Below are 24,288 nucleotides of genomic sequence, written 5' to 3' on the forward strand. Positions count from 1 at the left end.
AAAACCACAAGGAAAAGAGCAGAAAGGTGGCTCACCACAGGCTGCTGCAGATAACCCCCAAGTTCTTTTCCTCTGCTGCTGTCAAGCTTAATGTAGGAGGCCAGAAGGAGCGTTTGCACCCCTGATACAGCAGGCAAGGGGCCGAGAGGCAGATGGGCTCAGCAAGCAAACTGTGGTTTGGGGGACAGTGGATCCATGAGCCAGCTCTGCATGGCTTTAGTTGCATCATGTCTCTGCACGTGTGTTTGTCGGCTCTGAGCCTCTCTGCTTGTGCACTGAACTCCCTTTCCACACAGCCTTCTCAGTCCTTGCTGCACATACTGCCACAGCAGCCTCATCTCTCTAGAGCATTTTGGTTTGGGTTTTTTTGTTTGTTTGTTTTGTGGGTTTTTTTAAATTTTATTTTGTTTGTTTGTTTTTTTTATTGGGCACCAGAGATTCATGGTTGTGTCCTGTAAGGGCCCCCCTCTCCCCTTGGGGCAGATCAGATTTAGAGCACCGAGCAAATCTTTACTGTAAACGTCTTGCCCCTCGCCATCAGCAGCTTCCCGTGCACAGGGCCATAGAACAGAGGCCTCGCTGCAGGGCAAGGGCATGGTCTGCACTCGCTACGCGGGCAGCGTTGCGGCAGGGGCGCGGAGACCCGGCCCCGTGAAGCAGCCCGTGAGGCCGGGCCGAACCCCGGGGGTGCGGGATAAGCGGCGGGAGAAGTGCTGAGAGAAGAGAGGGGGCAGGCGAAGGCCTACCTGGGACTGGGGGCGGCGGGGAGCCGCGGGGCAACCCGGACGCTGGGGGCGGCGGCCCGCGGGCGGGCCTGGACAGCGCGGGCGGGCGCGCGCGGCCCCTTTAAGAGAAAGGGCAGGACGCCGGCGCCAGACGCGACCGCCGGCGGCATGCGCATGCGTGCAGCCTTATCCCGCGACTTATTCGGCGCTGCTGGCGGCGGGGTCGTGTACCAGGGTGGGGCGTTATGTTCCAGGGCGGGTCCGCGCATGCGCATCGCGCCGAGGGGCCCGGCCGGCTGCTGTGCGCTTTGTGGCGCTGCCGGAAGTGGCCGCGCGGAGTGGGGCCGCGCGGAGCGGGGTCTCCTCTGTGTCGTCTCGGCTGCCGCGGGCACCATGGAGCCAGCGGCCTGAGGGCGGAGCGGCCGGCCCTGCCCCGACATGCCCGCCGGGCCCCTCGGCGCAGGTAAGGCGGCCAGGGCCCTCCCGCCGCGGCGCGGCCCGCGCCCGGCCCGGCCTGTCCCGGGCCACTCCTGCCGCCGGCGGGGCCTGTGGCGGCGTGGCGCCGCCCGTGAGCCTCCGCCGCGCTGACTGACCTCAGCACTGCCCGCCGCGGGGCCGGGCCTGCGGGCGCGACGGGGCCGGAGCGGGCGCGGGGCGCGGTCGCCCGCCGGGGTTTCCGCGGTCGCCTCGGGCAGCTGTCGGGGGCCCGGCCCGTGCCGCGGAGCCGCCGCAGGGTGGGCGGGAGCGGGCCTCGAGGGGCCTGTCGCACCGGTCCGCGGTCCTTCGCGGCCTGTGCCCTCTGTCCGGCCCCGGGGGAAGAATTTGGGCCGCGTTCCGGGTCCCCGAGAGGAGCGTGAGGTGTCGCCCGCGGCCCAGGAGCTCCGTCCCCGGGTGCCAGGGTCCTGCGAGCGGGAGTGTGGTCGTGAGGGAGGAAAAAGTTTTTGTCACTGTTTGCTTGTGGACTTTTTTACAAATAATTCGGTGGTGTGTGGCTGCAGATTTCCTGGGCTTTGCCATGATTCTGCTTTCCCTTGTTTATTTTTAATTACATTTGATCTTCAGGGCCTGTGGGCAGTAGATCACATTTCTTTTGGGAGGTGGTGAACAGCAGCAAAAGCACAGCGAGGCTTGGTCGCCGGGCTAAGGGGGCTTTCATCTTCAGGGGATCCCTTCCTGGCTGTGCAGCTTGTAGAGTTGCACAAGGAACCGGACTGAGGAAGAAGTGCAAGTGTGAAATAAGCCATTGAGTAGAAGTGGGAATAGCTCTAGGTCAAGGAAACACATTGTTTTGCAAACACAGTTTTGCAGTGGAGTTCCTTACGTGGTTTTTAGCACAAGTGAAGGATGTGAAAACTCCTTAAATTCTCAGATGACCTGCCTGGAAGGTAATTTTCTCAACCATGCTTTTAAAGAAGATGATAGAAGGAAAGTAGTACCAAAATCTGAGTAATGAACTTGAAAGCAGAGTAATAGCCAAAATACTGCAAAAACAACAGCCAATTTTGTTTCTTATTGCTCTGTTAATCTTCAGATACGACAGTTTGCAACTTTTAGGCAGCCACCTTCTCTGTGGCAGGTGCCCTGCTTCCTTCTTTGGGAATGGTGATGTGCAGCAGCATTCCCAGAGACCAGAACGGTGATGGGGTCTCAGAAGTCAGTGAATTGGGAGTTCTGGGGACAGTGACACCCAAGCCCTGTGGCTTAAGTGGCACGTTTAAGTGGTTTGAGACCCAGCCTTCCCTGTGTCAGATTCATGCATTAACTTCTGGTACAGTTGGGTGATAAAATCAGACATTCATCTTCCCGGGGCAAGCAGAGCTGTGATTCCCCTCTCATCTACACAGTAGCACTGTGGCTGAATGGCCTAGGAAAGGATGACATGAGTTCCTGTTTTTGTTGTGCCTGATCTCTTCCTGCCTTGACTTTACACTTTTTTTTCCTTATTTACTAGTAATCCTGACATGCATCTGTTTGTTATTTAACAAAATACCGACTTAAAATACCAACTTTCTTCTAGTGTTTTACTTGGATGCATCTTTTGTTTGGCTCTTGCTTTTTTTTTTTATATCTTTGCCTGCTATTTGCTCTGTTGTCCTTTACACATGGTGTGTGCCTAGGACAGAGCCTACCCTTTAGATGGACTCTAAAGGTTACCTGCCTGGAGGAGTCTGAGCTTTAGTTCTGGTGGGCTTAGTATGAGAGGGGTCAAGTTAGTCTTGGCAAAATCAGTCACTTGCTCCAGGGTAAACTTTAAGGGCAGAGGAGCAGCAGCAAGGTGGGACAAGTGGACATGTGGCAGTTGTCCAAGGTCAGGATGTCCATAGGCCTCAGGTGGCTTGAAAAATTGCTCATAAACCTCTTTGGTACATGATCCAGGGAAGACAAGTTGTGGCAAGGTGGCTTTCTAGCATTAATTATTGCCTCTAGAAAGCAGATGTCAGTACTGTCGGTGTAGTAGGTGTTGTATTAGAGAGAGGGATCACTTGTTTTCTGTGAAATACTTGTGAAGTATATCTAATATCCCAGAACTTTTATGGTATAGACCCTTAATGTTGATGCTTCTCTAGTTTAGGCTCTGTTAGGTCTTCAACCTTCCTTGGGCATCTCTCTACTGATGGTCTTTGCATCTACTCTATTAACAACAGTTGCCTCTGCTTTTTTTCTTTCTGATAAAACCCAAGAAACATCCATTTTTGGGACAATTTGTCTTTGTGCTTGAGATGCTTTTGCATTGTATGTGCATATTTTGTTTTATGTATGCAGCTGCTGAGCACAAAGGGCTACAAGGTCACATTTGCCCCCAATACTTCACTTGCTCAGCACACACTTTCTGAGGAACTGCTTCGTACACCAGTATTAGATCTCTGACCTCTCCCCTGCATACACTCCAAAAAACCCACCTTTTCTTTAGGCTCTCAGCTCCTGCATATTCCTTCAAAGTAACTGCAGAATGTGGGTCTGTTAGGTAATTCCCACTGTTTAACTTATCCAGGAGTCAAAATACTTTGGCTGTAGCTGTTCATATTAAGTCTATGGGGACTGGAAATAGAACTTTAAATATTTCTATTTTTTAGTTTTATGGGCTCCTTCGTAAGTTCTTCCAAGCTCACTAACTTCTACAGTGTTTATGAACAGAGGATCTTTGGTCTTAAATGCTGAAACATCCATTTTCAGGTTTATATGGTGTTAGCTACTATAATTCCTAAGCTGAAATGGATCCTGAGGGAATATATTGAAACTCAAATTATTTACCATGCTAATGAATATTGGAATTTTGCTCAGTTTCATAGTAGATGGTAAATATTTTGACTTAATTTCTCCATTGTTCTGCCAGTGTTAATGCTGACAATTTCTTTCCAGATCTGTCTGTCTGTGAGAATCTGGGGATGTTTTATTTAGCGCAGCCTCCAGGAACATAAACATAGGTTGACACCTTTCCAAACTTGAGAGTGTGTAAAACTGCTTGGTAAACTTAAGGGTTTTATTTATTCTTCTTCCCACCCTTCCTTTTAATTAGGTTGCTTGTCATTCTGAGAGTTCTTAGTGATTTGAACCTCAATAAGACATGTGTTTATGTGAAATATGAATATTAGTCAGCTGTGTGAAACTTAGGATATGTTATTTGGGCCAGTAACAGTGCTTTTTTGAAGCTGAAATGCAGAAACATTGCAAAAATAAATAAAATCGGGGTATGCTGTTTGTGCAGTGTGACAGTCGCATTTTATTTTTTTAATTTGCTGTTTAAGTTATTTGTGATAAATACAGCCTCCTCTGAGGGAGCAAGTCGAAGCATTAGGTGCTTTTTGTCTAAAGCAAGTTACAGGACTGTCAGTATGTTGAATCTGTTGAGAGTATTGAACAGATACAGTTGTGTGGAGAGAGTTACCAGACTTTTTTAAACTTATGTCCAGTTATGAGAAGCTTCATAGTAGATGGGTTTAGCTATGCCCCAGTTCTAACAGATGGCAGCGCTTTCAAATTCAAATGGCAGTTGAAGGGGAGTCTTAAATGAAAAGTAACTTCTAGTCCTTGCAAACAAAAACTTAGTGCTTGCTAAATGTAGGGGATGAATAAAACAATACCCTAGGAAATCCCACCTCAAAAGGATTTTACATCTGAAGCAATTGTTTGTCAGTATTCATTGTATATTGATAAAACCAATAGATTATTTATTTTATGGTAAGACCAATGGAAGTGTTGACTATTAATAAGATGGAGATTTGATCATTATGTTTATGTATGAAGATCAGGCAGCAGGCTGAGTGCATGTGGTATCAGAGGCTTTGGTTACCCTGCTGCTGCTAAACCTCTCTTAAACATGGCATATTATATCTATCCTGTATCTTTTACAAGTGCTGCTCTTCTTGGAAGTGTGGAAGGGTCACCCAAAAAAGCTTTGCTTCAGCATAGCAGGGAGCTGCATGAAGGCAGGTGGTTGTATCCTCTCATTGCCTTGCCCTAGTGCAATGAGGGTTTTCCAAAATCCAGAAGAATTTGGGAATCCTCATCCTCTCTGACTCTTGTCTTCTAGACAAGAAAGACCCTGCATAGGAGCTGCCTACGATTTCTTTGTGCTGTGTAACATTTCCATGCTTCTGGAAACCCTGTTCTGGTCTAAGGGCAGCTACAGTAAGTGCATTTGCCGTTATCAGCACTCGGGTAAGTTCCTGCCATGAGCTGTTAGCTGCTGGTTCTTCCACTGGGGTGTTGTGATGGAAAGTACATGCTGCTTTATCAGTTGAAATCAGTTTATTTAAACCAGTGCTGCTGCTGAAATGGTGTTATGTGCTTCTGTGCTGAACTTGAGCAATAAATGGGAGGGATGAGTGCCTTCACCCTTCCCTTGTGGTGAGCAGCAAAGCTGGAGGGGCAGGGGAAAGGGGTGCACTGCTCTTGTGGTAGAAGCAGTGCTGTGGGCCTGAGAGAGGAAAGGGTACTCTTGCAAAGGGGATGATATTTCACTTCTGTCCCTCCTTCTTCCCCTCCAAACACAAGCTGGAGACTAAGGGAGGTGGGGCAGCAAGGGAAAGTTCAAGAGGCCTTATGGGTATAGGATATGAAAGGAAAAGATAGCAGTAGGGAAACCTATATAATGAAACCAAGCAGTGACTGAAGCCGTCACTAAGGATTGTGGGTCATGTTCATTTTGTTTTTCTTGTTTGTTTTTTTGTTGTTGTTGTTGTGACTTCTCTGTGTCCTAAGAGCTAGTGTCTTGGAATTGTTGTTTTTCTCTAAGCCTAAGGGTTTTGACCACAGTGGCACATACCCCCTGCCCCTGGAGGAGAGAAACTGCCTAAACTTCCTGCAGGCTGTGGCTGCTCTGATTAATTTACTATCAGATGAGCACATGTAATTGCCACCTCAAACCAGGAAGGACACAGTATGGAAAACTAAGATCTTGCTGCCTTGTTTTCGCTCCTCCCTCAAAGGGAATCGTTGGGCTTTTTATGTAGGTTTTTGGGTGTAAATAAACATTCAGGGAGCTTGCTAAATAGGCGGACTTGTTTAATGGTGGTTTGTCTCTGAGGTGCTTTCCAGGCCTGGCTTCTTGTATGGTTTTGGGCCGAGGAATGTCTAAGGGAGGCATTAAAAACATTTCCTGTGTAACTAACAGTCTTCCAAAATGTGCCAGCTAAGTGTAGTTGGCAAACGGTCCTTGGGGTGCCATTTGTGACAGCTTGAGCTGATCTAAGCTGTGGCTGTTGTACACTTCTTGCTTTTCTTCTGTGCCAGCCGTCATTTCCTTGGTTTCTTGTCCACATGGTCAGCTGGCTCAGATAACTGATAAAACTGCTGGTGTTGTTGGGAGAGAAGGGAAGAGGGAGCGTAGTCCCAATTCTGATGGCTTAGGCTGCCTTGGTACCACCTGTTTAAGCAGCAGTTGTAATGTTGTGAGTAGGTACAAAAGCCTGCTATTGCCAGAAGAGATGCTCCTGCCACCCCCCTGGCCATGTGTCCTCACTGCTCCTTTGTGTTGGCACACGTGTTCATTGTACCTGAGTTAGATCAAATCTTGATCCAGCTAAAAACTGTCTCGGGTGACAAACCTTTGTGCTGGCTTAGCTTTCCGAAGGTTTTGTGTAGATGAAAACCGGCAGTGCCTGGTAGATCTCCTTGACCTGCCCAGTGCTGCCTGTTGAGACTGGACAGCTATCCTATGACTAGTTGCTGGTTTTGTCACACACCATGCCTCCCTGCTGCCTGGGGCTGCTTGCTCTGGCCAAGCTTCCAAACCTGTTTCTGTCCAGCAGGTAGCTCTGTGTGTGGTGATGGTGCAGCTTGATCAGGGAAGAGAGGCATACCCTGACATGCTGCTGGGCAAACTGCAACACTGGAACTTCCATCTGGGTACGAGGGAAGGCTTCTTTACTCAGGGTGACCAGTTGCTGGGACAGGCTGCCCAGAGAGGCGGTGGTGTTTCCTTCTCTGGAGACATTCAAAACCTGCCTGGACATGATCCTGTGCAACCTGCTCTAGGAGAACCTGCTTTAGCAGGGGTTTGGACTAGGTGATCTCCAAAGATCCCTTCCCTCCCTGAGCATTCTGTGATTCTGTCAAATGCTGGCTGAGAGTGACTGTGGAAGCATAGCTTAACCTTTGCTGCTTTTAATCCTCCTGTCTTGGTTGTTGTTTCACCACAATGCCAAAAAAACCCTACCCCAAAACCTGCCACTGCAAACACCTGGTTAGTTTGCTGTCAGCTTGGCTCCCTGAGCTGGCTTAGTCTGCAGTAAGGAAAAATGTACAATTGCAGTTGAGTGGAGGTTGTTGGTGAAAGGAGAACTCTGTTTCTCCTGTCTAATTCTGGGAGGGGGGTTACCTGTGAAATTTTCTACTGGCTTTTCTACCCTGAATCTCTGGGACAAATTTAGGTTAAGGAGTGACTGTGTGTGTATTGACTTTACAAGGATTTGGAATGCATTGGGGCATACTGTAATGCCTTAGGTTTGGTACCAGTATGTGCTGCTATAATGAAACTATAAAGTAATACTGGGTTTAAGTTAGTGATCCACCACAGCTCAGTCAGTCCTGAAATTACTTCAGATAAAGTGCACTCTTCATTATCAATCAATCAAATTTTTCAGCTACCAGTTCTGAGTAGTGCATGCTGTAGGAGAAATACTTCCCAAGTGTAAGAAGAGGCAGATTCTTTTTTCTTCAAAGATGACTAAGGTTTTCCTGAAAATTTCCTTGTATGTATTTTTAATACTATTGAGCTGAAAAAGGTATGAATTAGAGCCATTGCTTATATGAAGAAAGTACTTGTAGAACTGTTCTTTCTTTAGCCAAAGATGTCATGTAAGTAAGAGCACCTTTCCTGCAAGGATGGTGCAAACAGAAGTTGTGAGAGTTGAAGTTGCTTCTCAAGTTTCAGTGTCTCACATGGGCAGCTAGTCCCTAACCAAAACTTATTGTAATCTTTTTAAAAAACAAAAAACCCCGAAACAAAAGCCCCCACAAGCTCACATTTTATGTATATATATATAGGTTGAAAACCAGCTGTTGAAATCTCTTCCAGGTCTTCAAATGTATGACACAAACATGTACATCTTGAATTTACAAGGTTCCATATCATGGCAAATAGCCTCAGTTTTGGTAACTCATATTATAGACATTTCTATTAATTATGTGTCTTTTTTTAATTTCCTTGCCCCACAGGTGTTATTTGCATTGTAGCATAGAGGCACTATGTACTCAGAGTGGAGATCCTTGCACCTTGTCATTCAAAATGATCAGGGTAATACCAGTGTACTTCACAGCTATCCTGAAAATGTGGGAAGAGAAGTGGCAAATGCAGTGGTGCGTCCTCTTGGACAAGCTTTAATTACATCATCTGTTGGAAATGAGAGTTTACTGAAAACGGACAAAGAAGTAAGTGCATTTCCTTAGAGATCATAGTTTCCTTCATGCTAGAGTGGCAACTCAATGATATTTTTTTTTCTTTTTTATAGCCTCTTCTATTTTCCTGTCTTTAAGAGTCCCAAGTTTTATGAAGTGTGCTATATTTTTAGGTTAGTAATCTACATAAGGCTTCTAAAAACAGCTAGTTCATAGCAACAGTGTACTTCATGACCTAGTAGTAAGTATTTATCTAAGCTACTGTACCAGGAAGTTCAGACTAAAGCAAAACAGCCCTCAAACAAAACACCAACACACACACACCACACCCCCCCAAGAAATTCAGCAGTGAAAACACTAATACCTTCATTTTTGAACCAACAGTATGTGACTTAAGAAAAAAAAGTTTTTGTATGGTACAAGTATTTACTAGAATTGGAAAGTCTTCCATTATGTCAGCTCTTGTGTGTTCTGAAGAGTTCTCTCTACAGGTTAGACTAAAGAAATTCAGGATTTAAGAGTGATTTGCCATTTGTTCATGATGTCACATACAAATTCATGATTGGGCGTTTTCTTGCAGTGTATGTTAGGTAGAATTGCCTGCACCACGTAATTACTGTTTTGTTGAGTTAGAACTGATGTGCTCTGAGCACTGTTTACTTGCTAACATTTATTTTTAATAACTTTTTGTTTGGTTAGGTAAAATGGACTATGGAGGTGGTTTGTTATGGACTGACCCTTCCTCTGGATGGCGATACTGTGAAATACTGTGTCGACGTATATACAGATTGGATTATGGCTCTTGTATTACCTAAGGACTCCATTCCTTTACCAGTTATTAAGGAACCAAACCTTTACGTTCAAAGCATTCTCAAACATCTCCAAAATCTCTTTGTACCGAGGTGAGTGTTAGGGCTGGGACACTCCTGAGGGACAAGAACTCGAAGCTGTGGTTGGCAGGTAACCTGTCAAAGAGGCCTGATGAGCCACAGAGGCTCCTGATTAAAATAAGACTGCTTTTGTTGCAAAGTTAGGAGGAAGGTGTCTCTCCAAACCTGTTTTGTAATTTTCTGTAGCAAAATGAATTGTTGCTGCTGTGTTTAGGTAATTAGAACTAAGATTGTTCATAGACGTGAATATTTACTGTTCTAACAACTTCCAAGAACCATTTCTATTGGATGACTGGAGGGTAGAGGGAAAGGTTAAATGGCATCACTGTTTGCTTTGTATTGTGGAAAACTGAGATAACTTAAGAGCACATCATGGCAATCTCATGCTTTGTTTACTCAAGACTTCACCACATTTCCGATGTGGTAGAGGACCTTGCAGCGTGTGGCTGCTTTGTAACTGCATCTTGCTGCTTGTTAAATGGGCATAACTATGCTCGCTGTCTTTCACTGGTATTTTCAAAAGAATCCTGCAGAGGACTCCTTGCTATCTGACAACCTGGTATTACACTAGACAACCTTGGATGATGATGTTGATACACATACTTCTATGTCTTGGATGAAGTTGTGTTGTCAGAGTGCTCAAACATCATACTTTGTTTTGACAAGTTTACCTGCTTCTGTTGAACACATGTATTGGATAAGTAAGAGGATATTATTTAATAGTTCCCTATGAAAGAGTACTTAAATATTAGCCATCTAGAATTACTTCAGATCAATGTTTAGTGTATGTCTGTAAGTACCAGATCATCTGCTTTTGTCAGTATTAACAATGTATCACGGCAAGTGACCTGACCTTCAAAGTGCTTTGCTGCACTTGGATTGCTTAACTTTACCTGCAGGCTTTGTTATTAGAGGGCTTTGAATAATAACTCACACAAATTCAGACAAGGAGTTCATTGCTATTTATTGATTGCTTCAAAGTCTACCACTTAACCTTAGTTGTTGCTCTTCTTGTAGTGAAAAAGGCATTTTAATTTGCATTAAAAGATGGTCAGGGCAATAGCACAAATCTGAGGAAAGCATGCTTCTGGATTAGACTTCTACAGAAGGTTGTCTCTAAGCTCCAATATGTGCAGAATAGTCTACTGTCTGGGAACCTTTATACCCTTGGCACAGCAGAGAATTCTTCACTAGCATATGATCCCTTGACTGCTTTCACACCAGGGACTCTGGTAGCAGGCAGTTTAGTAGTCCTGTTTCTTGTATGCTGTTGGCACAAGTTGCCATTCCACCCTTCTCTCCCAGCCTTGTTGATGGAGCTTGATGCAAGGTGGTAGATTGCACTTGATGAATGAAATAATTAACATCCAGAGACAGAGAGGGCTGGAAAAATAATGATTTTAAACACTTCCCCCCTCACCACTATGTCGTGTGCGTCATCCGTTGTTGTGTCCCTCCCCCCTCCCCCCGTATATCTGTTGCTTTCCTTTCAAAAACCTCTAAGATGTATCTGAAATGCTGGTTTTTTTTCATGGCTGCTGCTGTCAACACTTGATGTTAAAAGTCCCTACTCTTTTCAAGAAAAATAACTTCAAGTTTTGTCCTCTGTGGAACTGTGATCAGAATTCATTCCAGCAACTGGAAGACATTCTGTGATGGAAATGAAATGCAGAACTGAGTTGTGCACATCTTGCTTGAGTGAAAGCAAAGCTCATATTCTTCTGTGCCTGGGGAATGGAAGGGGAGAATAATTTCTGATTTTACCCAGTTGATGCAGGTTACTGGTGCTGATGGGCTCCTGTATAATACTTGCCCAGGAGCTCTTGTAGCAACCTGCATTGAACTATCTCCTGGAGAAATCTGTTCTTGTGTCAAAAACACTAAGCCTATGCCCTGTGGTGGGGTGCGATTGAAATAGCTTCCTTCTTCATCCTGATTTCCTGGAAACAATGTAGCTGTTGGTTTGGCTGTCTTAAAAGTGGTGGTCCAGAGTTGTGGTGAGAGTTTCAGACCCTGATGAGGACGTGTGTTTGGAGTGTGAAATGCAGTAGCCTTAAGTGGGCAGTTCAACCTAAGTAGCATCTCAGGAACATGTATACACCCAGTACAAAGCAGGTGTTTATAAATCATTGTTTGAGTGCTCAGCTGAATCGAGTGAGAACATGTATAGTCCTTGAAATAGTGTGCTGAAAAATGAGAACATTGAAGGGTGGATGAGTCAAGTTGATTTTCCTCTGTTTGCTGGACCAACTAGAGAGAGGGTGCTTGCATCCTTCCCTCCAGCACTGACCTTCTGTCCACCCTGATGAAACAAGCTGTTCTTTTCTTGACATATTTGAGCAGTCCCCAGGCAACCTACAGGCTTTCCATCTCTAGCAACCCTATGATATTCAGGAGGTCTTGCAGGTTACTTAAGCAGTAGTGGTAGTTACTGTTGTCATATAAAATTTGTGCCACAAACTGTTGAAAACACAGAAAGGAAGTAGGAGAGCTCTCTTCCACTGCTTCCTGTCCGAGGAGACTGAGGTGTAGATACCAGCATCTTCTGTACAACTAAAATGTCTGGAATTGCTTGAGAGACCATAGAACATGTGGCTGTCCAAGTATAATGGACTTGTTTTTGTGGTAACAACACTTCTTGTATGAAATCATGAGAACAATTCTTGTTGCAGAGAAGTGTAACTGTTGTGGTTTAACCCCAGCTGTTTGCTCACTTCCCCCTCCCCCTGCTGGGATGGGGAGGAGAATTGGAAAAAGGTAAACAAACCCCTTGGGTTAAGACACTTCAATAGAAGTAAAATATAATACTAATAATAATTGTAATGAAAAGGGAGGTAACAAAAAGAGAAGAATAAAACTGAAGAAAAACCAAGTGATGCACAATACAGTTGTTCACCACCACTTGACTGATGCCCAGCCACTCCCTGAGCAATGATCAACAGCCCCTGGTCGATTCCCCCCCAGTTTATATACAGAACAGGATCTTCTGTGGTGTGGAATATCTCTTTGGCTAGTTTGGGTCAACTGTTCTGGCTCTGCTCCCTCCTGGCTTGTGCACCTGCTTGCTGGCCAGAGCATGGGAAACTGAAAAGTACTTGACTTTGAGTAAGCACTACTTAGCAATAACTAAAACATCGCTGTATTATCAACATTATTCTCATACTAGATCCAAAACACAGCATTGTACCAGCTACTAGGAGGAAAATTAACTCTGTCCCAGCTGAAACCAGGATAGGAACCAAAAGGCCAAGTTCTGTAGAAATCCAGGTGTGAATCTGCAAAATGCTGCAACTAAAGTTTGCCATTCAATTGACTTTGTGGACAAGAGGAACTGTTAGATAGATGAGGACTTCAGAGCTGCCTTTATCAGATTAGCTCAGAATTACCCCATTAGTCCCCTTGCATATGGAACTCCTACATGTAAGCCTGCTTCTTATAGATTCCTTAAATTATTAGGGGAAACAAGTCTTGAAACAGGCTTTGAAACTTCAAGCCTGATCAAGATTAAGGATATCTTTTTATGAGAGTATTTACTCTGTTGTTGCTCAGGGGAAAAATAGTGCTATAAACAAGCCAGGGCTTACTTGTTCCAAGCTTTGTTGTTCTACAGAGACTGTCTGTTAGGATCTAGCACTAGCATCAAGCGACTGTCCTGAGCTGTGACTAGCAGTCTGCAATTTTGCATTAGATATTATCTTGTCTCTTTGTAATCTTGTTTCCGGCACTGTAATGCAGCATGTATTCTGTTAAGGTAAGAGATAGTATTTTTAGTGTGTGTCTGTCAATAAGGGATCTTGATGCAAACTACTGTTCTCTAAGAAAAGCGGCTCTCTCTCTAGTGGATCAGCGTGTTCTTGAGGTGCCTACCATGCAGTGTGACTTGTGGGTTATACCACATTGAAAGTGTTTGGTAGGAATCTGATGATACTATTTACTACTCCAGTGGAAGGTAGTATTTTTAGGATTTCTTTTTTTGTTATCCCTTCAGAAAGTGGTAGGAAGGCTGAGGAAACAGTGTACAAGTTAAAATATGGCTTGCATATATTGCACACTCTAATTTGTAATCTCTTCTTTCACCTTTTAAACGTCTAGGCTTCCTCACTTTGTTTACCATTGTCTTCAGATACTGTCCGGAACATTTGCTGTTACTCTTTTGTACCCATTCTGCCTTGTCCCAAATTGACTGATGGGAAGAGAGCATGTTGCTTTGTGCTGTTTCCGCAACACTTCATGTTGAGTGACTCAGCAGTGATCATGTGGAACTAGTTGTTACTATAGGGAGGACCTTGATAATACCAACTTATTCCCTTTCTTCCTTACTTTTCCCATCATCCTTTAGTCTGATTTTCCTATTTCACGACCCTCTTCTAGATTTCTCTTTTTCTAAATCTAAAGAATTGGGGGTAAGAGTTGGATCTACATTTGCAAGGCAAAGAACTAGGAAGAATTTAAATTCATTTACTAACAATATTTTCTCTTAATTTTGCCCCTTTCTTTCTGAATTTTATATGTAACAACTACTGATGTCTCAACTACATTCTTATTGTTTGGTCTAAGGTGAACTCCTTTGAGGGAATGGGTTGTACTTGCTTCAGTTAGTGTTCACTCTGGCGGTGACTTGTGTGTCACGTAGTGAAGAGTGTTACAGTACATCTTGTGCTCATTAAGGCAGAGTTAAGATGCTTAGAGGCAGTGTTAGGGTGCATAGAAGCATATTATCTCATATGCTTGGTTCTTGTTCAATAATATTGATGTTTCCTCTTGTAATTGCTCAAAGTTCAGATTCTTGTATGTATAACTTTATCATTCTTGTTTAGAGACTCAAGTATTATTTTCTTCTCTTGCAGGCCAGACCCAGGATCTAGTCAGATGAGACTGTGCTTGCAGGTTTTGAAAGCTGTCCAGAAACTGGCTCATGAATCAACAATTATGGCAAGAGAAACCTGGGAGGTTTTGTTATTATTTCTTCTTCAGATCAATGACACTCTTCTAGCAGCTCCAACTGTGCAAGGTTCATGTGCAACTTCCATTTGGTACAATTATGGGAAAAACCTTTAGCTCTGCTTGATGTTGAACTGCCAGGGGGATGGGAAAAACCTGTTAAAAGCTCTTAGTAGCCACCAAAGCACAGTAGCTCACTCCAAATTAGTCTATAATATTCTGAAATAAAGCATTGTCAGAAAAGACTGAATGATTTAGAGCTGAGTTTTCTTAAACATAGTTTTGCAGAACAGTGATCTGTACAGGACCAGTTCATGGTGAATGGTTTCAGACGATGTTATTCCCTGCTTGTTTCACTGAAGCTCCTATTGTCTTGCTGTTTGGCCTGCCTACTGGAAAATAGCATCATCAGTTTATACCTGTTTTTTTTAAAAAAGACATCAATATAGATAAAGGCAATAGAAGACAGCCTCAGATCAGCGAATTCCCAGTGTCCCTTGGTGACGCATGTATGTGGCTTGTCTTTATATATTATGTTTCATCTTGTGAAAAGAGTAGCTGGCCATAGGAAGCCATCAGGAATCACTCTTAAATAAAAAATGATAAAAAAAAACATAATGGACTTAAGAATCTTTACACACTTAAACTGAGAGCTCCTTGGGGAGGTATTTGAAGTTATTTAGACTGAATACTCACTAAAGGCATGCTTTATTTCTGTTATAAGGTGGTATTGCTGAGAATCTGGCTGAAAAATTAATTGGTGTGCTGTTTGAGGTGTGGTTACTGGCTTGTACACGGTGCTTTCCAACACCACCTTACTGGAAAACTGCCAAAGAGATGGTGGCCAACTGGCGACATCACCCTGCAGTAGTTGAGCAGTGGAGCAAGGTCATCTGTGCCCTTACTTCCAGGTAGGAGAAATCCCATGGAAACAAACGCACATATAGGGATGATCACTGTTATACGTGGCTTTTCTCTACAGTTTATTTTTGGGAGGCGCAGCAATCCAAAAGTGACTGAGCAAAGCAAAGTGAGAGCTCTTGCTAGTATCCTTGGCTTTTACTGTTTGTGTGTGTGTCTTCATTCTGCCAGTGAAGATCTGAATTGGATCATCTCTGTTATTGTGTAAATCTTGGCATCAATCTGATATTTAATACTTCATGGTGTGTGTGTATATTAGTCTCCATCACTGTGACTTTCATCATGTCTAGTGAATAATGAGTCATAAATATTAGTGTAGCGGTATAGTCTGTATGTTTAATAGTGGTCACCACCAAAAATATTAGGTGCTTGTTACTACTGCACGTTGCTTATTTGAGGTAGCTCTTCGCCTCTGCCTCTCCTGCCCTGCAGAGCTGTGTGTGCTGTAGCTGCCTGGCTCTTGTGCCCTGGCAGTGGGGAGGCAGTGGGCCAGAGGCAGGCTGCAGGCTCTACTCTGAGCAGTGGCAATCTCCTCCAGAGAGTGTTGGAGGAGATCTGTACCAAGCACTGCTAGACATGGGAACAATGAAGGGTTCTGTGGGCTGCAGGAGAGGTTAGGCTGTAGTAGAAGGCCCTGAACGGTGAGGGGAGTCTCAGTACCCTCAACACTGTGGTCTTTGTGGTATACAGTCTTTGCAGGACACATCTTAGCCTTCTGGAGGAAAGAACTAAATTAATTGTTGAGAAGTAGGGATCTGGGTCTCTTCCTTCCAGCGACACCAATAGCCATTTCTATGGAAGTTCAAAGATTTATTAAAATTGCTGCACTGTGGAAAAATTCAACAGTATGCTTTTCTGCTAGGGTTTATATTAAATCCAAAAACTTTTGTTTTTAAATTACCTGTCAAAATTCCAAATGTGGATGGATTTTTCCAAGTTATGCAGCTACTTGTTAAACCTGCGGGAAATAAAGCTGCAATACAAGTTCTGCGGATTTCCCATCCTATTTCTTTAGCTATTTTTAGTTCATTAGATATAACGTTGCATAACAGAAAATATTTTCTGATTCACTGATCTGAAAAGAACAGTTCTGTCACGTGCATTGGTGTTCTGCTCCATGCATGATGCCCACACTTTCTTCCACTGTTGACTAACAGTCTTAGTTCTGTGGATGCATAGTAATCTGCAGGTTTTCTGTAATGTTTTAGTCTGCTGTTCAGTAATGTTGGTTTATGCCTAATGCATAGAAAGCTGAACTCCTCTGAGGCTAACTTAAGTTCAGTGGTATTTTAAATTGCACTTTTAATGCTTCAGTGGAGCTCCAGCTTCAAACAGTTAAAAGTGTTGTTTTTGTAAACTGTTTTCTGTATTGGGTTATTAGCAGTAAGCTGAGAGTGAACATCTCAAAACTATGGAAAATTATATTTGGAAATCTGTACACATGTGCAGTGTTAATCTTACGGATATGACTTCATAGCAGGATGAAACTAGGGTCTTACTTGTGTTGCTATACCAGTAGATATTATTTTTACCCATTTAAGGTGCTTTAAGTCTATTTTAACTGCCTTGGATGTGTGGATTACAATTTATTTCTGTTTTCAGTCATTATTGAAAATGTCCCAAAGTTCAGATAGCATTCAGCCATGTTCCTTGAAAAACTGATTTCTTGCAGCTCGTAAGGGGACAATTGAAGTAGTGCGGTCTGCTGCAGAACAGAGATGGGGGGCATGACTTTGCATGGGGTTTGCCCAGACTCTTCTGGGTTTATCAGAGCTAGGTAATACCTCAGCAAAAGTCTTCTATGGGGTGATCCCTCTGGGGCACTTAATGTAAATGGGTGCTGGGCCATACTGGAAAGCAGTTACTGCCTGGTACAGGTGTGTGTATTTCTGGTTTGGACCTGAAGAAGGCCTCATGTCCTAAAGTTCATTTACTTTTCTGTCCAAGCTAGTTACTGTGGTAGACTGTGATTCTAAACACACTTTGAGTGTTTTTTGCGTTAGTTAGCTGCAAGTTACTGTGGTGCCCAGTGCTGGGGGAAGTGGAAGACTGTAATTCAGCCTATTTACAGCTGGCCTCTAAATCCAAAGTTACACTTTTGCTCTCCTCCGCTTTCTCTTTGTTGTAATGCCCTTATCTCTACAAATCTATATGGCTTTATAAGTGGGCAATGACTAATGGGACGTTTCTTGTCCATTACAAGCAACTTAAGCTTTGAAATAAGGACATGAAGCAAAAGATGGTGCTAAAAGTGAGTTTACCTTAGGAAAAAACCTGATTTCTAGGAATTCTAGGGTATTGAGGAAGTGCAATTTGGATCTCTTCCATCCTTTTAGGGAACACCAAGGTTATATTGATCAGGGAAATTGATCTCTTAAGTTTGCAAAGCTGGGGATGACCAGGGGTCAAATCAGACAGCAGTGGCTCAGTGCAGCTTATTGGTGACTGGTCAGGTAGTTATAGCACTTCCAGAGAAAGATCTCAGTTTATCTAAGCTATTATCCTCATGACATTGCATTGCTGCGAAGCCCTCTCCGGGCTCGCTCTTCAGTGTTCTGCAACTCCCAGCTTCTGCAAAACATAGTGTATCTTTGTGGAAGAGCTGGCTACTCTGTGGATTGTAAACCCCATGCTACTTGTAGGATGGCATCGAGTGTTGCTCAGTGTGCTGGTGTAAATTTTAAGTCACCAGTAACTTGGAATTTAGACCTGTAACCTAATGTGACTTGCTGGTGTCATTGAATGCTTTAACAAGCCTTGAGGATAAAGGCTTAAATTCCATTATCATTCCCCCTCCTTATGTAGCATCTTGTCAGTTATGCACGTGCTGCTGTTAATTGGTAACACCCCTGGGTAGACAGATGGGAGAGCTGCTATAGGGTGTTATGACTTAACAATTTTTTGATTTGGTTGGACATTTGGGCAAGCTCCAAGGCATGTACCCTTCAAACCTTTAAGACTGCTAAATGACTGTAAAATGGGGATCTCTAGGAAAAGTTGGGATGTTGCATTGTTGCTTGTGGGCTCATCTGTGGACTGCTCATTCCTTTGTGGCTCGAATGCACTGTTAAATTTTTGAGGAGTATTAACTGAATGACAGATCTGTCTTGACTTGCTTTCTAGATTGCTGCGTTTTACATACGGACCTTCGTTTCCTCCGTTTAAAATTCCTGATGAAGATGCTGGTCTGATTCCTCCTGAAATGGATAATGAGTGTGTTGCACAAACTTGGTTTCGCTTTTTACATATGCTGAGGTATTGTAATTACAGCCATCCATTGTTTGTATTCTTGCATCATTTCTATAAATCTGCATGACAAATGAAAAATTTCTCTGGAGATAGCTGAATGAAGTGCAAGAAACTTGTACCAGTGCCCTGCAGCAGTTCAGGGCAAGGCTGTGAGTTCAACTTTAAACTCTTTGACTCTTTGAGAATGTAAACCGGTTCATTTAATTAAAAAGTTTTTAGCTATTTGGCATTTTGGAGGATCTGAAAAACAGGACTTCAATACAATTTTGTTTCTCAGAGGTAGCAAACAGGAAAAGCAGAACAATAGCTCCAAGAGATGTGTACTGCTTCCATTTATTGTCCAGAGTGTTATATTTAACCTACAGAAAATTATGTTAAAAATGAATGTATCTTTGTTTTTATGAAGAAAGCTATACAGTTAATTTTAAACATCCATGTTATTTTTCCTAAAATACACGACTGAACTAAGTGGCATGCTTGTTTTCAAAGATTCTTGAGAATGGCATTGCATTAATCTTCTGAATGGCCAGAATATTAAACTTTTCATCTAAAATGTTATTTACTAATTAAAGCTAGATAAAAGTTAGACTGTTCAAAGTCTACTTCTAAATAACTACAAAAACTCTGTTTTTCTGCATTTGTGATGGTAACATCACAAGTACTCTTACTCTTCAAATCTGGAATTGCTGTTACAGGATTTGAATCGCTTGGGAAAAATTGGTCAAACTTTTATAACCCATCCCTTTCTTGTCACTGTTTACTGGCAATATTTAATTAATTGCTTACCTTTTAAAAATAATTTTGGCCGTGTAAAAACCTCTTAAACTGAGTTCAAAAGACATCAAAAGTAATTAGAATAATCCCACAGTTGCAGTAATATTATCAAGTGTGTGCTCTGGTTCCTTGGATCTTAAAATTAAGTATATCTGGGTAACTTTTGAAGTGAAGGCAATTAAGTACTGCCAACACAGAAAGCGAAAACTGACTTCCTGTGATAGTAACAGCTAAAAATGCATTGGTACTGGATGTGTTATTTAAACGTCTTAGACTGTTATATGAAGTATTTTTAGAATCCTAACAGCCATTCTTAAACTGACTGAAATATATTTTGTTCTTTTTGTTTGCAGTAATCCTGTGGATTTGAGTAACCCAGCCATTATTAGCTCTACCCCCAAATTTCAGGAGCAGTTTCTGAATGTGAGTGGGATGACTCAAGAACTGAATCAGTACCCCTGCCTTAAACATCTGCCTCAAATATTCTTTCGTGCCATGCGTGGGATCAGCTGTTTAGTGGATGCATTCCTAGGTAATGTTTTTGTCTTACCTGTGGATAGCTAGGAATAGTAACTTAATTTATTCCCTTTAAATCTGTCTTCTCCATAGATACAGCCATAACAATTTATCATTTGCAGGTGTATCCTGGAATGAATAAGGAAGGGACCTCAGGTCACTTTCAAATAACCATCTGCATACACAATAGTGATACTTGAATGCGCAAAGTTGATGACCTTAGTTTCAAATGCAAAACAAAATGATAAATCTGAAGTCCAAAATAAAACCGGCTGTCCCTTCCCCAAACAAGGCAGCTTTCTTTTTTTCATGTAATCAACAATGCAAGTGTTACACTTTTAGTGTGTTGTGAGGGCTGGCCACTGTATTTATAAACTTTGTGGGAACACCTCTGTGTGATGCCTGTTTTCAGAAGGTGCTGAATTTTGACTGTTATTTTCAGATCTTTATATTACAAGTGCCAGTTTCACATGGTTTACAATTAGTGAGTCATTAGTACTGCTGAGAAGAAAAGCTCTGTTTCTCTGTGTAATGGTAACTGAGTAGCTCAGATTTAGCTGAAAGGTAAAGTAGATGTAAGCACTGACTGGTGAATTTTAAGTAACACCATATAGCACCTGAAATCTAAAGTGTTATTGTTGGTATGCTTCAGACTTATTAAAAATTACTCAGAGAAAACATGCTATTGTAAACTCTGTAGAGCTGCCTGTCTCCTACTGCTTTTTTGCTTAAATGTATGCAAACAAATGTTGTCATCTGTCAGAAGTGCGAGCTGATGTGAGACTGCAAAAGACTTGAGCAGATACGTAAACTGTTCAGAAAAAAAATTGGCTGTGGAATTACTGACAGCTTTTACATCCTGTTTGTCTTTTTAAAAACCTGAATGGTTTAGTCCTTTTAAGCAAAGCATCTTCAGTGTCTCTTGTCTCACTGAATTACAAGATTCTGATCCTTTTTACCAGAAATACATTCTTTGTTTCTTAAAAATATTGCAAGGAGAAGGTTCATCAGTACCCTATTCCCCATTGCAAACAACTTTTTGTCACTGTAGATTTCACTTTTGTAGAAGTAGCTTTGTTAAAAAAGTTACAGTGATGTAAAAGAGCAAACAAAAATTTTTCTTAAGCTGTAGTATTGAACTTTGAAGCCTCTTGTGTCCGCTGTTCTTCCACATGTCTTGCCACCAATTTTAAGGAATTTTAATGATCACATTTTACTTGTAACAGATGTAACACAAAATATTCAGTAGTCTGTCAAATTATATCATGATTTGTTAAAGGAGGATTCTATATAGGCAGTATGTGGCCTAATCTTACGAAAACAACCTCCTTGTGTTACTCCGTCAAACTCTGTCTTCTTACTTATGATAATAGGATTTGGCATTCTGCACTGAAACAATTTAAACAAAAAAGAAAAGTTCCAACTGAGCATTGGTAGAAGGTGTTCCTCTGAAGTGTCTTTTATTGGCTGTGAAAACTGAATTGAATTTAAAAAAAAAAACCTGTTAAATTGAGTATGTATTGAGGAAAACCATGCTATATCCAGAGGTTTTGTGAAAGTGTGATTGATAATTAATTTACAGTGAAGAAAACAGTTTGTAATGTAAGACTTGTGAAGGGGCCATCTTGCAGTGGAGGCAGAGGAAGAAGCCTCTGTTAGCTTTGCACAGTGCATGCACCTTTGCTGAGATGGCTGTTGCAGTGAATTCCTCTTGGACCTTAAAAATAGTCTGGGCTTCTTATCTGAGACTTTTAACTCACTAATGGTGTGGTAGTCCTTTTTGTGTTCTGCATCTGGGTGCCTGAAACTCCATTCCCAACGGTGATCACATACACAACTCCTTGCCTGGATGCAGTGGCAGGGGTATGTGACTATATTGGGCATTGGAGTCTTCCACACTGACTGGCTGTGGAGTGCTTCTGTGGTCCCCTGGCAGGCCAAACTCTCCTGGTAAGCATGCCAGGAGCTTTGCTGTCTACATGAACTTCACATAGGATGTTGAATCAGAGACTTCAAACCTCTGAAGATCTCATGTAGCAAGATGAAACACCTACGGTGATGGTAGTTCACAGGCAAAGACTGCAGACTATGATGCACTTGGGCACAGGAGAGCTTTTGGTGAAATTAAATTCAGGCTGTAGCTGTGGATGTGAGTGGGCTCAGGCAGACTTCAGAGCTGCAATGTGGACCCCTTCAGCTAAGACTAACAGGAGATCTCATTGCCTTCTAAGCCAAGTGCCAAAGCACATGGCGTTCATCTTGCACTGCCTGACATATTCCTACATGTGTGTGTTTGGCAAAATGCTGCATCCTTTTTTTCCAAAAAACTGTACCAAATCAGTAAGTTTCATAGTTGACACTCTGCTGTCTGTGTGGAGTGTAACACTAATGGTTGTTACGTGTGAGGTGTAACACTAATAGTTGTTCCATAATGTGTTATGAAAAGTACTTGTATGCTTTAACATGGTCGAAAGAATCTGTGTCCAAATCTTCAAGCACACTGCAATTCCACCCTTAATTTTTCAAATTGGATGTGAGAGTGGTGACTTTCATTAAAATGGGAAGAGGTGGTGTTTGTCACTTCAAATTTTGCAGAGGGCTAGTTGCTTCTGATTCTGATTGGGAAGAGTAGGTTTATGCACCACAAGTATTTCCCTGGAGCTGGGTAAAGGCTTATCTAATGTCCTGTTGCTGCCAGAAAAATTATAGCTTGTTCTACTGTCTTACCCTATCTCTTGTCCTGACTTAGTATTTGACTGTTTAGCAAGCAGATTCAGCTTGCCAGACTAGCAGAAAACTGCATGGTGGATGGGTTTCATCTTAATTTAGTGAGCTAAATTGGCTTTAAAGGGTCAGACATCTTAGGGATGTCTCAGAATGGGGTGTAGGAGATGTGGGTGGAAAAGAAAGGCAAAGGTGAGAGGCATCTGAATTTTGGCAGGAATGAGCTGTTAACTTGGTTTTGGCAAATGAACCTTGCCCCTTTCCCTCTGCCTGCTTCTCGACTTGGTCCTTCCGTGCGCTGTTTCCCATATTCTTAAGGTGTGGGATTCTTTGGTGTTTTTTAATCGTTTGCTTATCTAATGTAAATGGGGTTTTCTTTTGCTTGTGCATTTATTTCTGTTAATAGTAAAAGGGGAAAGATGTTTTTCTTACTGCTGTTGTTTTGGAGGGGCAGGGGGGAAAGACAGTGTTATTTACGGAAGGCCCAGATGTTTACTAACTGGGCTGCTGTGTGTAAGTGTATGGAATTCTTGCTGAAAGCTTGCTTTATTTCTTGATCTGCAGGCATTTCACGACCCCGGTCAGATAGTGCACCACCCACACCAGTAAATAGGCTGAGTATGCCCCAGAACGCTGCTGTTAACACCACTCCACCCCATAACCGAAGGCATCGGGCAGTGACTGTGAATAAAGCAACAATGAAAACCAGCACTGTAAGATTTCATATCCTGTGTTTAAGTAGCTGACCCTTTTGGTAGCTTCCTCGATTAGAAGAAGTAATTTCCTTGTATCTGGGAGCTGATATATTCTTCTGTTCAAATAGATAACTACTGCACATGCTTCAAAAGCGCAGCACCAACCCTCCTCTACTTCGCCACTCTCTAGCCCAAACCAGACAAGTTCCGAGCCACGGCCACTACCAGCTCCTCGCAGGCCAAAGGTTAACAGCATCTTGAACCTCTTTGGATCGTGGTTATTTGATGCAGCATTTGTTCACTGTAAACTTCATAATGGAATAAACAGAGACAGCAGCATGACTGGTAAATATTACTGAAAAATATATGTACACTATTTCCTTGTTCTATAACATTTCCTACCTGCAAGATTAACATATGCATAATCAAAAAACAACCAACCAAAAAAAAAAATAATCTGAAGTGCTGTATTGTGGTTAACCCCTCCCAGCTGAGACAGCACCTGTTATTAGCCAAGCAGGTGTCTGGGGGCTTTAAAATTTAAAAAATTCACTTTTTATTATTAAACTCTCCCTTGCTGTAACAAGTATGGCAGTTCCAATTATGCTAGTGGGGAAAATTTTATTAAGTGAAGGAAATAATGTGATAAGGGTCCACTTCATAATTTGAAATGTGCTTGAGTATCTCTGAGTAATAGCAGCTTTTTATAATGCCTCTTCAGTGTTTGAAAAATTGTCAAACATCACTTCAGATGCTGCACAAAGTGGTACTTCTGCTTCTTTTTGGAGTGTGTTATGAAAACAGATGTCCTTAAAATAGTGAAGTTGCTGCCTTTCAGTGACAGTTGCTACATGTTTCCATATATGGCCCAATACTTTGGTTGTCTTCAGTCTTTAGCTGCTAGATTTAGTCTCCTATGCTTTGCTCAAATTTAGATGTTAGATGTTTTGATACGTGATGGCAGAATTAATGTGCTCTGCTCAGAGAGGATGCTTTTAAGCACTCTTCTTCCTT

The 24,288-nt window shown here is 42.5% G+C and overlaps 1 protein-coding gene across 3 annotated transcripts in view; it reads left to right on the forward strand.

The window, feature by feature from the left end:
* The first annotated feature begins 1,025 nt into the window (after positions 1–1,025).
* Positions 1,026–24,288, forward strand: part of RALGAPB (Ral GTPase activating protein non-catalytic subunit beta) — a 65,489-nt gene continuing 42,226 nt past the window's right edge. For 2 of the 3 annotated variants that reach the window (XM_055721918.1, XM_055721919.1), the window contains exons 1-9: positions 1,026–1,188; positions 8,385–8,597; positions 9,264–9,466; positions 14,302–14,465; positions 15,120–15,306; positions 18,440–18,571; positions 19,693–19,871; positions 23,144–23,292; positions 23,403–23,619. In XM_055721918.1, the coding sequence (XP_055577893.1) occupies positions 8,415–8,597; positions 9,264–9,466; positions 14,302–14,465; positions 15,120–15,306; positions 18,440–18,571; positions 19,693–19,871; positions 23,144–23,292; positions 23,403–23,619 (1,414 nt within the window). In that variant the 5' untranslated portion in view covers positions 1,026–1,188; positions 8,385–8,414. The remainder of the gene's footprint in view (positions 1,189–8,384; positions 8,598–9,263; positions 9,467–14,301; positions 14,466–15,119; positions 15,307–18,439; positions 18,572–19,692; positions 19,872–23,143; positions 23,293–23,402; positions 23,620–24,288) is intronic. The other variant, XM_055721920.1, reaches the window with a different exon arrangement.

The sequence above is a fragment of the Falco cherrug genome, chromosome 10, assembly GCF_023634085.1.
Source record: "Falco cherrug isolate bFalChe1 chromosome 10, bFalChe1.pri, whole genome shotgun sequence".
Lineage (NCBI taxonomy): Eukaryota > Metazoa > Chordata > Aves > Falconiformes > Falconidae > Falco > Falco cherrug.